General features: G+C 37.1%; 1 protein-coding gene across 4 annotated transcripts in view; it reads left to right on the plus strand.

Annotated features, from left to right (window-relative positions):
• THOC1 (THO complex 1) overlaps positions 1 to 16,432 on the plus strand; it is a 54,791-nt gene that overhangs the window by 33,615 nt on the left and 4,744 nt on the right. For 3 of the 4 annotated variants that reach the window (XM_030925779.1, XM_030925780.1, XM_010354890.2), the window contains 6 exons: positions 8,056 to 8,156; positions 9,552 to 9,618; positions 9,816 to 9,866; positions 9,961 to 10,031; positions 10,726 to 10,842; positions 11,413 to 11,478. In XM_030925779.1, coding sequence (XP_030781639.1) covers positions 8,056 to 8,156; positions 9,552 to 9,618; positions 9,816 to 9,866; positions 9,961 to 10,031; positions 10,726 to 10,842; positions 11,413 to 11,478 — 473 coding nt within the window. The remainder of the gene's footprint in view (positions 1 to 8,055; positions 8,157 to 9,551; positions 9,619 to 9,815; positions 9,867 to 9,960; positions 10,032 to 10,725; positions 10,843 to 11,412; positions 11,479 to 16,432) is intronic. The other variant, XM_010354891.2, reaches the window with a different exon arrangement.

Here is a 16,432-nt window from a genome sequence, read left to right on the forward strand (position 1 = left end):
CACTTTTTCAATGACATCAGGCCCAGAGGTTTTTCAGGCACATCTTATCAACACTTCAAAGAATAAATAATTTCTACCATAAATGAAAATTTTCAGAAGTTAGAAAAAGAGAAGCCCCCCAGTTCATTATGTAAGATTATAACTTAAAATCCCAATAAGGACAGAACAAGGAAAAACGTGTATATATATTCACCTCACATATAAATAGAATGTTTTCTATTTATAGAAATGTTTTATAAACTCACAAATGAAGTAGTTTTTTTAAAAAAAAAAATAGAGACATATGGTTTATCCTAGGAATGTAAGTATGGTTCATCAGAAAGATGAATATAATGCCAGATGAACAACAGATTGGCTGGGCATATTGGCTCACGCCTGTAATCCCAGCACTTTGGGAGGCCAAGGCCGGAGGATTGCTTGAGCCCAGGAGTTCAAGACCAGCCTGGGCAACACAGCAAGACCATGTCTGAAAAAAAAAAAAAAAAAAAGATTAAAGATTTTTAAGATCTGTGTGATCATCTCAGAAGTCAAGAAAATTCAATAAAATCTAATATTCAATACAAAAAGTAGAAAGGAATGTTCTCTGAGTTGATAAAAGGACTGATTTTAAAAACCCTATTGCAAATATCATACACAATTATGAAACTTTAAAAAGTATTCCCATTAAATCCAAAAAGAAGACATGGATGGACACTAACCATATTTCTGTTCAACACCGTACTGGAGGATCTAACCATTCCAATAAGAGAAAAAAACAAGGAATAAGAATTGTAAGTATTGGAAAGAAAAGAGTAAACTATCCCCGTTTGAAGACAATATAATTGTCTGCAGAGAAAGATCCAAGAGAACCAAGAAACTATTAGAACTAATGAAACTTCAGCAACATTGCAAGAGAAACATCAATAGTGTTCTTATAAACTAGTAATCAATTACATGTTATTCAGAATAGCAGTGAAAGCTCTTCAGTACCTAGGCGTAGTCTTCATAGAGAAACGTTACAAAAATGGAGCAGCATTACTACATTTATAGATACAGACCCAGTGCCCCTTCTCCCCAGATTTATTGATTCAGCGTATTTTGAATCAGTATCCAAATGGATTTTTAAGTTATACGCAAAGGAATATGAATTGTTTTATTATAAAGACCAAATGGGTTTTTTCATGGGAACTCAAAAAGTTAGTATTAATGTTTCTATGGAAAAGCAGAGAGCCAAGAGTAAGAAAAATATGAAGAAAGCAGGAACACTTGCCCTGTCAGATATTGAGACCTATACAGCAATAGTAGTTAGGACAGGTAATTATTAGTACCAGTATACAGAAGAAGAAAACTAAAACAATAGAAAGTCCGAATTGTAGAAAAGGTTAATATACAAAAAAGATTCCATTATAAACTAGCGAGGAAAGGATGAATTATTTGTGTTTTTTTTTTTTTTTTTTTTGAGAGTTTAGCTCTTGTTGCCCAAGTGAGTGCAATGGCGCGATCTCAGCTCATTGCAACCGCCACCTCCTGGGTTTAAGCGATTCTCTTGCCTCAGCCTCCCGAGTAACTGGGATTACAGGCATGTGCCACCACGCCTGGGTAATTTTATATTTTTAGTAGAGATGAGGTTTCTCCATGTTGGCCAGGCTGGTCTCAAACTCCCAACCTCAGGTGATCTGCCCAGCTCAGCCTCCCAAAGTGCTGGGGTTACAGGCATGAGCCACCAGGCCCAGCCTATTCTTAATAAATGTTGCTTGGACAGTTCATTATCCATATGGAAAAATTAAAATCAGTCTGTACCTCAGTACAGTCAATTCCAGGTTAATTGACAGTATGAATGAGAAAAGCAAGACTTTTAAACATTTAGAAGAAAATGTGAAATATGTAAATTTGGAGTAGGGAGAAATTTCTTGAGCTACAAAAAGCACAAATTGTGAGGGAAAAATATCAATTTAATATTTAAGATTTAATATTAAGATGTAAAAGTCTTGAATAGTAAAAGATACCATAGGCAAAGTAAAAAGACAAGGCACAGACTAGGAGATTATTTGCCACCTACATAACCAGGAAAGATTAGTATTCAGAATATTCCATTGATAAAAGACAACCAGATGGAAAACTGAAAAGATGATAAGAACAAGTAATTTAAAGCTGTAGAAAACTGAATAGTGAATGAGCTTACAAAAGTTGCTAAGCCTCTCTAGTGCAAATAAAATGATGAGATAACCATTTCACACTTAGCAACCTGGCCAAAATTGAAAAGCCTAACAATCATAGTATTGGCAGAGATGTGGGAAAATGAGAACTTTTATACACTGTTGAAATATAAATTGAATCAACCACTTTGCAGAATACTTTTGTAAAAACTAGTGAAGTTAAAATTTGTTCCTAAATATGGCCCCCTACATAGGACTCACGTACACAAGGAAATCTCTAAGAAGATTCACTGTACCATTGTTTGTAAATGATGTATTTGTAAATGAAAGTTTAGAAACAGTGTCAGTGTTCACAAGCAGAAGACTGGGTGATAAGATAATTTTATGTGATAGTTCTATAAAGCACTGAAAATGGATTAATTATAGCAGGGGTTGGCAAATCTGGCCTATCATCTGTTTTTGTAGATAATTTTTATTGGGCCAGTTGCAGTGACTGTAATCCTAGCACTTTGGGAGGCCAAGGCAGGAGGATTGCTTGAAACCAGGAGTTTGAGACCAGCCTGAGCAACAAAGTGATACCCCCATCTCTACAAAAAAAATTACAATGAGCTGACCGTGGTGGCATATGCCTGTAGTCCTAGCTACAGGGGAGGCTGAGGCAGGAGAATCGCTTCAGCCCAGGAGGTCAAGGCTGCAGTGAGCCATATTCGTGCTCCTGCATTCCAACCTGGGTAACAGAGTCAGACCCTATCTCAGAAAACAATAAAAAAGAATAATAATTTTTATTGGAACACAGCCACCCTCATTCATTTAGATTGTCTCTGACTGCTTTTGCTCTGTAACAGCAGAGATAAATAGTTGTGACAGATATATATAGTCCATAAAGCCTAAAATAGTTTCTGGCTAGTCCTTAAAAGATTTGCCAATCCCTGAACTAGAGCAACATTTATAAAGATGGGTAAATTTCAAACATAGTGTTGTATGAAAATAGCAAATTGCACAATAGCACATATTGTATAGAGTTTGAAACAATGCAAAGTACATCTATATATTATTTATAGATGTTTACATATGTAGTAATATGAAATGTGTATAAAAATCCTAACCGTGAAATACATGGTAGTGGTTACCATCGTAGAGGGAGGGAGGGAAATAGGAGTAGGAAGGTTATAGAGGGAGCTTCAACAGTGTCTATGATACTCTGTTTCTTTAACAGATGTGTAACAAGTAAAAATGTTAGGATTTTATATGTGACTGGGTAGTGGGTACATGAACATTGTATTATTTAACTATACCTTTTTGAACATTTAAAATATTTCATAATTTAAAAATTGGATAATTTGATCTCACCTGATGTGTTATGAGAATTGGTAAGATTTTAATGAGAATGTTCTGAATATTTTGTTTTCTAGCACACATTTTTTAAGTATTTTGTGTTAAATTGATAGAAATGGAAGATTTCATACACTTTAATTTTACCCAGGAATATTATTTATATGTAAAACTGGTTGACAGAAAGGCATGTAAGGATGACTAAAATGAAAAGCATGAGACTTTTTAGGTTTAGAATATCGGGAAAACTGAGGCCTGAGCTAAGATGTGCCATAAAAACTAAGGACAGTAGCCTTGTCCAGTGATGTATGCCTGTAGTTCCAGCTGTTTAGGAGACCAGGGTGGGAAGATCACTTGGGCCCAGGAGTTCAAGTTCAGCCTGGGCAACATAGCAAGACCCTTCTGTACTAAATACATCCATACATACATACAGCTAAGGATAATAAAAGCCCTTTGCTCAAGATACACAGACATTTACAAAGAAACATTTGGGCCAGGCATGATGGCCTACACCCGTGATCCCAGCACTTTGTAAAGCTGAGGCTGAAGGATTGCTTGAAGCCAGAAGTTCAAAACAGCCTGGGCAACAAAGTGTGACTCTGTCTCTACAAAAAATTTAAAAGAAAAAAATTAGCTGGGCATTGTGGCATACGCCTGTTGTCCTAGCTACTCAGGAGGCTGAGGCGAGAGAATTGCTTGAGCCCCCGAGTTCAAGGCTGCAGTGAGCTGTGATGGTGCCATTGCACTCCAGCCTGAGAAACAGAGTGAGACCCTATTTCTAAAAGTAATAATAATGAAATGTTTGACCCATGACATAGTGTAAATGGTATAATTTTTTAAATAACCAAAGAAAAATGGAACTAGATAGTATATATTATGAAAGAAAGGGTACAATTGAGTGCATTAGTTTCACTGTCAGTTCTGTCACTAGCTATGTGACCTTGCCTAGGTAGTTTTAACTTTTCTGGACCTAGTTTCCTTAAGTATAATGTGAAGCAGTTAGCTTGAATCTCATTAGACCTTTCCACCCCTGATTCAGTGGTTTGTTGACTCCTATTTTCAATCCATTGTTTCTATCAAGAAAAATCTTTCAACATAAAAAAATAAAATGAACAGCTAGTAAGCATCACCTAGCCACTTTGGTTCGTCTCTTTAAGCCAGGGGTTCATATCTCTACTCCAGATGTATTGAACTCTGAACTCTGTACTTTGGTCCTTCAAATAGACCAGTCTCTTATTTGGGTCCCCTCTTTTCTCCCCCGTCCCCCAACCCCCACTCTCCATCTTTAGGTTTGTTCCTTATTGAGAGTTTAGATGCTGCTTTCTCCAGGAAGCCTTCCTAGAGTTGCTTGGTCAAATGGGTGGATGTTGGAGCCTCTCATTGAATTAGTCAACACTGAAGAACAGCTTTTGTGGAGAAAATTGATGTTTTACTTTGTTTGTGAAATCCGATCAAGTGTCAGTTGAACATTCAAGTAGAGATGTGTAATAGGTTGTTGAGTATACAAATCTGGAGATTAGGAACAAGATCTAGGTTGAGAGTATAGTTGTAGGAGTTATCAGTTTATAAATGGTAATTCAAACTGTAGAGTATATGAAATGAGCTAGAGGGGAGAGTGTAGATTGAGAAGAGAAGAAAATATTGAATCAAATCCTGAAGAAAACCCATGTTTAAGGGAGAATGAAGGGATGAGAGGAGAAGACTGAAGAGTAACCCGTGAGTTTAGAGAAAAACTAGAAAAGCAGGGCACTCATGGAAGCCAAGCGTATCAAGTAGGATGAGGACAATAAAGAGTGTTCACAGGATTTAACAACAAATAAGTCACTGGTGATCTTGACAAAACACTTCTCCTGCCCCGAGACCAAGTTTTGCTCTGTTGCCCAGGCTGGAGTGCAGTGGCATGGTCTCGGCTCACTGCAACCTCCGCCTCTCAGGTTTAAGCTATTCTCCTGCCTCAGCCTCCAGAGTAGCTGGAATTACAGGGTGTGTACCACCACGCCCAACTTTTTTTTTTTTTTTTTTTTAAATAGAGACGGGTTTCACCATGTTGGCCAGGCTGGTCTCGAACTTCTGACCTCGTTATCCGCCCGCCTCAGCCTCCCAAAGTGCTGGGGTTACAGGCATGAGCCCCCACGCCCAACCGACAAAAACACTTTCAATGGATTAGTGGATGAGGCGGTCAGATGATAGCAGGTTGAGGGGCTGATTGGCAACAGTGCCTGTAGTCAGTTATTTTAAGAAGCTTTGCTATTAAAGGGTGAGGTGAGAATGTGGGAGATCTTTGAGGGAGGTTATATAATGCTTATGGAAAGGAGCTTGGAAAGAAGCAGGGCAGTTAGTTGATGGAACTCAGTTATTAGGGATATTGGGATTCCAGATGGAAGGTAATCCAGATAGAATACCTTTAGTCATGAAGGAGTTGTGACAGAAGGAAATGAGGTAAACAAAGGTGTGGGTGCAGCTGACTTGTCATTTTGGGGCCAAGAAATGAAATGCTTTCCAATTTAATGAATTTTTCTCCTCATTGAAGGCAAAAGTAGTTATCTACTGAAAGTCAAGAGGGGTGGTAAAGTAGTATTTTTGCTAAGTGAAAAGGGTTTGAAATCATTACTGTGAAGAATAGGAGAGAGAATGACCTTGAACAATAAAGAGAGACTGCTGACTAAAAACAGATGTTTAAGGTGGAGACCACATACCAGTGGTGCATAGCTGTGTAATTTGGTATACTCACTCAGGCACCTCACTTTCAGCCGAGATTGGAAGCCTGAGAGTTGGTATAGAGAAGGTGACAGTTGGTTTATTCAAGGTTGCTGTTTGCTCACTAGATGTGACAGAAAAAATATGGGACAAGTGTGTTGAGGAAGTTGGCAAGAAAATGGCCTAAGAGATTAACCATGAAGTCTAGACCAGGAGTTGGCAGATTATAGCCTACAGGCCAAATCTGGCCCACCACCCGTGTTGGTTGTTTTTGGTGGTTTTGGGTTTTTTTTTTTTTCTCTCTTACATTTTAGATGTTTAAATACCTACATAATATCCATACTATGCCTCTTAGCCCACATAACCTATTAATAAAAATATTTACTATTTCACACTTCAGGAAAAGGTTTGCTGACCCCTTATCTAGACTAAAATAGGATTGGACTAACAGGTAGAGTCAAGGGCCTTAAAGTCTCAGTAAGATCCAAATATTAGGTATATTGGAAGCACCTGAGGGAAGGATAGAGGTGGTGAGATAGGATTGTAAGTTAAAGACTTCAGATCTGGGGAAGCTGTGAGTGACCCCACGTCTAGCTGTGGCCACAGTAGTGGGTAGCTGGAGCAGAGGTGGGCCTGTCCGTGGAGTTGATGGCAAGGAACTAACAGCCTGAGTGGAGAGTCAAGTTGCCCAGGGGCTGGAGGAAGGGAAGGCTGATGGCCAGCCATTCACATTTCCAGTTTGGGATAGGAGAGTTAATATAAATAACAATCATATATATTCAGTCCTTAAAAGTGAGGGAAACCTGACCGGAAGGCTGATCATTAGTTTTTTTTTTTTTTTTTTTTTTTTTTTTAAGACCTGAAGCCACGGTGTGGAAGGGGTTGCTAGTGAATAAGGAGGCTTGTGTGTGTTCGGTGGCCTTAGTAAATGGTACCAAACCATGTAAAGCACAGCCACCAGAACTTGGGACATTGAACCAAAACCAATCTCTGACGCTTCCAGCTGCCTTACTGGTGATTCATTTAGGAGAACGTGGCTTTCCTTTGTTACTGTAGTTTTTGAAAGCAGTACTAGCATGAGCTTGTGGTTACAGACTTCACCTTTCCTTCAGTGCTCCATGCACATAATCAGAATGACTTTCCTTTGTCACCCGCAAGTTATTCTTACAGCTGGATGGCAGGGTCGTTGAAGAAGAACTTCCTCATAAATCACCTTCAAGTCCTTTCTAATCCAGATTCTGTGATAATACAAGTATGATGCAGTTTCCACTAAAAGCTAAAAACACAAAGCCCATCTAATCAGAGATGATTTTCACCTCTAATTTCTTAAGTAATACCTCTGTTGCAGGCACTTACAGGGCTGCAAAAATGAGTGGTACCCGTTGATATTGTGCTGTTATCCATATCTTCTTTAGCCAGTATTTCTTCATGTGTGGGAAAGTAGTAACCTCAGTTTTACTTTTTACTTTTTTTTTTTTTTTTTTAATTTAGAGTCTTGCTGTGTTGCTCAGGCTAATCTCGAACTCCTGGGTTAAGTGATCCTCCTTCTCAGCTTCCTGAGTAGCTGGGACTATAGGCTTGTGCCACCATGCCCAGTTTACTTGTTTATATTTCTGCCTTGTATTATCCTCATGTCAGGACCACAGATAGAGCATTGTTATCCACCAACATGAATGTGTCATGGCATCAAACAGTCAAGAAGTCTAAGTGAAACCTTGACTGGACCGTCTGTGGGCTTGTGCGGTAATGCCTCACATGCAGTGAACGCTCAACAAATGTTTTTTAAATTGAATTGGAATCTTCCATTTCTATAGTAGCACATTTTGTACCTTTAGGCAAAACTTGATTTTAATGTGTTGTTTTCGTATGTGTTTGCTTGTTTCTTGAGTAGCTGATGGATTTACAACTGAGTGACAGTAACTTTCGTCGACACATCCTGTTGCAGTATCTCATTTTATTCCAATATCTCAAGGGGCAGGTCAAATTCAAAAGGTAAGATAATATGGGTAGTAAATAATTTGTAAACAGTAGCCAAGAAAAAAAGGACTTGCTTATGATTTTTCTTTTGTATTGTGTCCATTTCATGTTAAGGTTGTATCCCCAAAACACATGTATTGCAGCTGATATATTGAAGGCTTTTAGATATTAGGATTAAGGAAAAGATGTTAAATATATCTTGTCAGTGTGAGTTTTTCCTGCCCCAACTCCAGGGCTTACCAGGAGTTGTCGTCTTTATTGGCAGGTGGAGGTCTCTGCTCCAGACTTTCATCATTCCCTTCTCACCTCCCTCAGACCTCCTCCAAAGCGGATTTGTAGACTAAGCCAGTAATACATATCTCACAAGGTGTGGAGCTGTGTAGGACATTCATGCTAAAAGATGCAAAGAAAATATTTAAGCAGAAAGGAGTTCATTTCTTTGGGGTTTCACAAAACCTTATTAGGCTCTCTACTGTCTATCTAAATCCCTCCATCCATTTCCTCCTGTCCTGTCCATAACTGAAGGTGGAGCCCACTGCTACTTAACGGTATTTGTGTTAAGGACACTGAGCAATGCAGTATTGGTTGTATAATGACTTTACTACCTGCTGGGTTTGAATCCCAGGGTCGTCATTTGCTGGCTGCAGTGCAGCTCTTTCAGACTTGTCATTTTAAGGTAGTAGCACGTGGTAAACACCAAAAAAATGTAATTTCTTATCCTTCTATTTTCGAGGTTTGGTATAGCATTGTAGGAAGATCAGGGACTTTGGAGTGAGACGTAGGTTTGAATTAAAGCTTTATGGCCTTGGGCAAATCATTGAGCCACTGTAGTCTGTGTTTAATATGTACATGTACTTGTTCCAAGAATTCAGTAAATAATGTATGTAAAGTGTTCAGATCCTAGCCATCAATATTTATTGGATGTCTTTAAATCACCTAGTGCATTATGAGAGTTCAGTTAGTGGCGGCTATTAACAGTTTGGGTTTGCCTGTTGCCTTTTCTAGAGTTTGGGTGTTTTTATTCGTTGTATTTTGAATGAACCTTAAAGGAATGCAGCATACCATACTGAATGTGCATCATGTATACAAATATTTTAATATCAAATCAGAGGTTTTCGTTTCACACTCAAGCTTATTTTAGGAAACATTTATTGCTCTGTTCATAGTGAATCTGATTAATTGAATGTTTTATTCCCTGCATATGTTTTTATGTCTTTAGTACCAACCCTCTTAAGGAAGAAGTGCAAGAATTTTCTCTTATATTCCTCTCATTTGTGACTGTTCTTATCTTGGTAATTTTTGACACTATCCACAGTATAGTTACATGTTACATGCCTTGTGTTTTTTAAAGCTTAAAATTGGATATGCATTGCTCTAACTCAAGCATGCTTTCATTGCTTTGTTCCCTAGTTCAAACTATGTTTTAACTGATGAACAATCACTTTGGATTGAAGATACTACAAAATCAGTTTATCAAGTAAGTTCAACACGCAACAAACCCATGATTGAAAAAATGGAAATTTAGGATTTTCTTTGTTTCAGCCCCAAATAGGAAAATAAGGATAAAGTTAAGCTCAGGTACAAGACCACAAACACTCCTTGGTTCTCTGCCTACAAACCACTCCTATGATGCAGAAAGTTGTTGAAAGCTTAGTATATTCTTTCTAATCACAGCTACTATCTGAAAACCCCCCCGATGGAGAAAGATTTTCAAAGATGGTAGAGGTATGTGTTTTTTATGTTTATATCCTCTTCTTAGCACGAAATAGAATTTCAGAGGATTCCATTAACCAAAATGTAATCTCTCTGTTTTTCCCAGCATATATTAAACACTGAAGAAAACTGGAACTCATGGAAAAATGAAGGTTGCCCAAGTTTTGTGAAAGAAAGGTAAATACATACTCATCACAAGAACGATGAGAAAAGCTTTTGAAAATATGCTCCGATACAACTATAGCATGTAAAGATACATGTATATATTTCATATAAAAAATGTAAGGTGAACTGTTAAGAGTACAACCACTTTGATTTACCTCTGTATTTTTTTACCTCATAAATTTATTGTCATTAAATTCCTGGAACAAACATCTATATTATTGAGAAGAATACTGTATATCTACTCCATGTAATTTACCCTATAATGTGGCATTTTTGTCTTATATCTGATAATTGTTCTATCATAATATGAAGTTTTCGTTTTTCTTTTTTTTTTTTTTTTTTTTTTTTTGAGATGGAGTCTCACTCTGTCACTCAGGCTGGAATCCAGTGGCGCGATCTCGGCTTACTGCAGCCTCCGCCTCTTGGGTTCAAGCGATTCTCATGTGTCAGCCTCCCGAGTTGCTGGGATTACAGGCACCTACCACCATGTCTGGCTAATTTTTGTATTTTTGTAGAGACAGGGTTTCACCATGTTGGCCAGGCTGGTCTCGAACTCCTCCTCAGCCCGTCAAAGTGCTGGGATTACAGGCATGAACCACCATGCCCAGCCAGTTTTCATCTTTTTTAAGAGGAAAACAATAACTAAATTTTATTTTACATTAAACATTCTTCTATTTCTGCTATCCATTTGTAATTCAAAAAATAGTGTATGTTTTTTTCACCACAGAACATCAGATACCAAACCTACGAGAATAATTCGGAAGAGAACAGCACCCGAGGACTTCCTAGGGAAAGGACCCAGCAAAAAAATTCTGATGGGAAAGTAGGTGAACTTGTCTTCATGTGGAATGTTCTTATTTTTATATTTTGAAGATGTTACTATAAGAACTCTCCATCCAAAATATAATATGAATTTGTGTTTGGTACACACATAGACAGCCAAAGCAAACCGCACTCTCTATACTGCCCATTGTGTAGGTTCATGCACCAGATAAAACCTTCATTTTGTCTCCAGTTTCCAAAATCTGTGTCTCTCGGCTGTGCCGTTTTTTCCGTTTCAGACAGTAGGATTGTTTAGATTGATGAAGCTCGCTTCTAATTGTTGCAAGGTACCATAATCCTTGAGTTCTCTTACCTTCCAGTTAATTAATCACTGCTTTAGATTGTGCTTGAATATTTTTAGAAAAAACTAAAGATTATGTAATTATCATTAGTCATAATTATAATTAATGATTATATGTTCATATAGAGAATAATTTTAGGTATTTTAAATACCAAAAATTATTGAGAAAAGTAAAACTCATACTATCAACATCCCCAAATCTATTCAGTTTCAAGGCACATAAGGATAGTGTCCATAAAAAACGTATTTATTTCTGTGTCTATTTTGTAGTGAGGAGTTAACAAGGCTTTGGAATCTTTGTCCTGATAACATGGAAGCCTGTAAATCAGAGACAAGGTAAGTTGAACATTTTTCAAATGAAGTGTTGCTTTTATCAGGTGTTGAGTAGAATGGAGCCTTTTCTCAGCTGTGATCAGAGCTCAAACGAAATTTAAAAGTTTATTGTGGTTGACTTTTGGCACAGCAGAGTATAACTTCCCACCATAAAACTCCTCGAAGTGCTGATAAAATAATTTTAGAAATCACAAAAAAATAAAGATTCACAAAAGGAATCAAAACTACAAACAGAAGAGTAAGCCTATGAACAGAATATGGTTCAAGGGCAGCAGTACAAATGATTCCCAGCTTTGAGAACCAGGGAACTTGGGTTTTGTTTTTTGTTTTTTGTTTTTTTTGAGACGGAGTCTCACTCTCTCGCCCAGGCTGGAGTGCAGTGGCGTGATCTCGGCTCACTTCAAGCTCCGCCTCCTGGGTTCACGCCACTCTCCTGCCTCAGCCTCCCGAGTAGCTGGGACTACAGGCTCCTGCCACCACGCCCAGCTAATTTTTTGTATTTTTAGTAGAGATAGGGTTTCACCATGTTATCCAGGATGGTCTTGATCTCCTGACCTTGTGATCTGCCTGCCTTGGCCTCCCAGAGTGCTTGGATTACAGGCGTGAGCCACCACACCCAGCCGAACTTGGGTTTTAATAGGCACAAAAGGACAGAAAGGCCTTAGGCCTGCATGAATTTGTGAGCAAGTTTCCCCTGAACAAAGCTGAAATTGTTGAAGCACTACACATCTGTAAAAGAAGGGCAGGGTGGGGATATGCTCCCTGGCACAGGAAACAAGCTTATCGGTTTTTACCAACACGTAGGTTACAGGAAAAAGTATTCCCTGAGAAATTGTCCCGTAAGTCTGCTCTCTTGCAGTCTTACAGTTTAAATTTTTCCTACCAGCAATGTAAAGGAACCCTCAAGCTAAGACAGTGAACTAGAAAGTCCCATGCTGGCAATAAAAATCTTTCTGAAGGTCACCCCTTCAACCCAAACTAAACAAGATTCCCACACATAAAAATCTAAAGATTATATTCACAAGGTTGTTAAAAAAAATAAAACCCAAAGATAAGTTCACCATCCAAACTTACAAAACTTTCAGGGAGATAGTCCACCATGAGCAAGATTGGCAAACAGAACAAGCAACAGAAGTTGGCCACTTTAGATAATAAAACCATAAAATAAAGGCTGTAAAATAAGTATATTTCCAAAAATTAAGACAAAATAAGGAATTGAAAACACAGGAATATGACACTATCAAAAAGGACTAGGCAGACTTGAAAAACAAGTAATACTTCTAGAAACGAGAAAATATAGTCACTGAACTTGCAAAATGGCCAGGTTTAATAGCAGTCTAGACATAGGTAAAGTAAGAATTAATGGGTTAATTAATGATTGAGAAATCACCCAGAAAGCAATACAGAAGGAGCAGAGTTAGAAACGATGACTTAATGATAGTTGAGGAGGTCCAGCAAACATCTAATGGCAGAAAGAAATAATAGCGAATGGGAAAGAGGCAATAATTGAGTTAATTATTAAGAATAGGCATTAATTCATAGGTTCAAGAAGAATAATAGTTAAGGAGGATAAACCAAACAAATCCATATCTCTGTACATGATAATAAAGTCACCAGAGAGAAAACACAACCTACAGAGGAGCGCAGGTAAACTAACAGTTGGCTTCAAGAATAACCAAAGAAATCAGAAGACAGTGGGATGCGTGTTTGAAAATGTCTTTCACATTCTCTGTTATTTCTTCTGCCATTAGATGTTTGCTGGGCCTCCTCAACTATTATTAACTCATTGTTTCCAACTCTTGCTCCTTCTGTATTGCTTTCTGGGTGATTTCTTAATCATTAATCCATTAATTCTTGCTTTTCCTGTGTCTAGTCTGCTATTAAACCTGCCCATTTTGTAAATTCAATGAGTATATTTTCTCATTTCTAGAAGTATTACTTGCTTTTTCAACATTTCAACTCAGAAATTCTGTAACAAGTTGAACAGTTGTGGTTAATTGAGTGATTGACTAAAACTATGAGAAATGATCAACAGTCCCTAGTGAAAAAGCTGTCTTAAGGACACTGAACCCAGAAAGAAGTCAACTGCAGAAAGGATTACTGTGTAGACACTTTGGTAAACATGAAGAAATCTGAATACATCTTATCAAGAATTCATTGTATAAAATAGTAATTATTATTTAGGGTTATTTTAAAAGGTAAACTTGCTAAAAGTGACATGTAAGACAAGAAGGGGTAGTCAGAATTAAAGAATGTTACGGTTCAGTCAAACATGCTTGTAAAGTATGTGAAAGAAATGGAATATGTAATTTTTAAATAAATTGAGGGGTAAAAAAGGTAAATACAGAAAATTTAAGCAAGTAAATAGAAAGTAGGAGAGGAGAAGAAAAGCTCAGAAAACACAACAGAAAGTACAAAACAGTATGGTTAAATTCAAATATAAATGGAAATGGACTTTCTGGCTCAAAGACAGAAATTGGTGTTATATTTTAAAGATCCATCGGCCAGGCGCGGTGGCTCACACCTGTAATCCCAGCACTTTGGGAGGCCTAGGCAGGCAGATGACGAGGTCAGGAGATCGAGACCATCCTGGCTAACACGGTGAAACCCTGTCTCTACTAAAAATACAAAAAATTAGTTGGGCATGGTGGTGGGCACCTGTAGTCCCAGCTACTTGGGAGGCTGAGGCAGAAGAATGGTGTGAACCCAGAAGGCGGAGCTTGCAGTGAGCCGAGATTGCGCCACTGCACTGAAGCCTGGGCAACAGAGTGAGACTCCATCTCAAAAAAAAAAAAAAAAAAAGATCTATCTAATCCATCTATATGTGTATAAGAAATATACCTTAAAAATAAAGATATGGAAGGGTTGAAACTGAAAGAACTTTTAAAAGATGTAAATTTTAAAAGGCATAGTTATATTGAGATCAGGCAGAAAAGACTGAAAAGCAGACAGCATTGTTAAAAAATAAAGGCAATCATTGCATAAAGATAAAAGGAAAAAAATAGAAATACACACATTTTAAACTTTATTTTCTAAGAATGTGTTCTCAAAAATTTGACAAAATTAGAATGAGAAGTTGACCCAGGTCAGTTTTCACCATCCACCACCCAGAAAACCTACCATCTGGTAGGATTTTGACAGACCTTTCTCAGAATTTAATAAATTTTGGTGGAAAAAACTTAGTGTAATACATTTAGAATTTAACAAAATAATTAACAGGCTTGGTCTTACAGAAACCACAATTTTGTAAATTATATATGAATAACAAAAGCAAAAATACTTAAAACTCCTTTAAACACACTTCTAAATACTCCTTGAATCAAAGAATAAATCATAATGGAAATTAGAAAATGTAGAACTAAATGACAGTGAAAACACGACATATTCAGACTTTGAGATCTAACTCAGTAGAACACAGAAGAGAAATATATAGCCTTAAGTGTTTACACTTTCAAAAAGAATGAAATCTAAAAACCAAGCTAAGTAAGAGTCTAACATTGAGAGTCATTCAGAAGAAAAGTAAACTTACAGAAGTAGAAAGTAAAAGATTGGAAATCAGCAAAATTAGCCAACAAACAATGGAGAAGATCAACAAAATCAAAAGATTTTTTAAGACCAAGAAAAATAGATAAAATTCTAGCACAATTGATAAATTAGATTCCTACCAAATCTATGAGAGTAAATCAATCCAGTAGAAAAATGGACAAAGGAAGAGCCAGATTCAGAAGTAGAAACCTTAATAAACCTCTGAGAAGATGCTGAACTTCACTAGTAACTGGAAGTACAGTTAAAAACTACACCGGGCAGTTTCACAGCTAAGAGATTCAGTAATTTAAAAATACCCAGATTCTGTAAGAATTATGGATAAAAATAATTTGCCAGTGCTGCTGGTGGGAGTCTGATGGCACAACCACTCTATCTGAATGTTAAAGATGTCTGTGCCCTGCTAGTAGGTGTGTTGATCAGAATAGTGTTTTTAAAAACTAAGTTTGAGAATCATTGGTGGTTTGTAAAGTCAGTTTAGTAATTTAAACTAGCATTTTTAAAATAAAATAGGAAATGTACTTTTGTGACACATTAGCTTTACTTATATCTGTGGTACATATACTTGCATATATGTGTGTACTGGGTTGCAATGTAAAATGAATTTCTTACTGTGGGTTGCAGTGGAAGTTTGAAGTCCCTGTGCCTAAAGAAATTTGTTCATCTACAGGGAGACAGGTGCAAGAATGTCCGTTTAACATTGTCAGAGCAAAGAGTGGGAAGACAAATATCTCTGGATAGGACATGGATAACTTGTGGCATGTTCATAAAATGGAATCTAGTATCTATAGCATTAGGAAACGAATGGATATTGGGATAGTTTTTTTTTTAGAGAGCCCATTTTCCTAGTTTTATTCTAGAAGATGTATTCTAATCCTGAGATCTCATTTCTTTGCTTGACCCTGTATAAAAATTTTATTTCTAAAAACAAATTCAAGAAAGATGCATTTTAAAAATCAACAGTGCTACCATGGTAACAATTTAAATAAGAGCTAAAGGTTAAACCCTTGAAATCATATTATGGTCTGATTCTTAGCTTTGGTTTAATTCTGGTTTAAAGAAAAAATAATTCATGGATGGGGACGTTATGTAAAAGTTTATTTGCTGGTAAAATTCAAATGCTATAAAATCCCCTGGCTGCCCTCTTTGAATAGCAACATAATCATATATTATGGTGTGTAATTAAAGCATACAATATATGTAGTAAGTACTACATAATATTGTTTAGTATTAGACTATCCCCTCTTTATTGTCCTTTCTGAATTTAGTTTTGAGGGTTTTAGTTCCTTAAAAGTCTGGAGTTCCCAAGTAATCAAAACTGTAACTAAAAGTATGGGGCCATTAGAATCTTGTCTTGCCACCACTTTATGAGTATTTATTATTAAGAATATGTGATCCTCACTAGTTATTTTAT

Source organism: Rhinopithecus roxellana, chromosome 21 (assembly GCF_007565055.1).
Source record: "Rhinopithecus roxellana isolate Shanxi Qingling chromosome 21, ASM756505v1, whole genome shotgun sequence".
Taxonomy (NCBI): Eukaryota; Metazoa; Chordata; class Mammalia; order Primates; family Cercopithecidae; genus Rhinopithecus; species Rhinopithecus roxellana.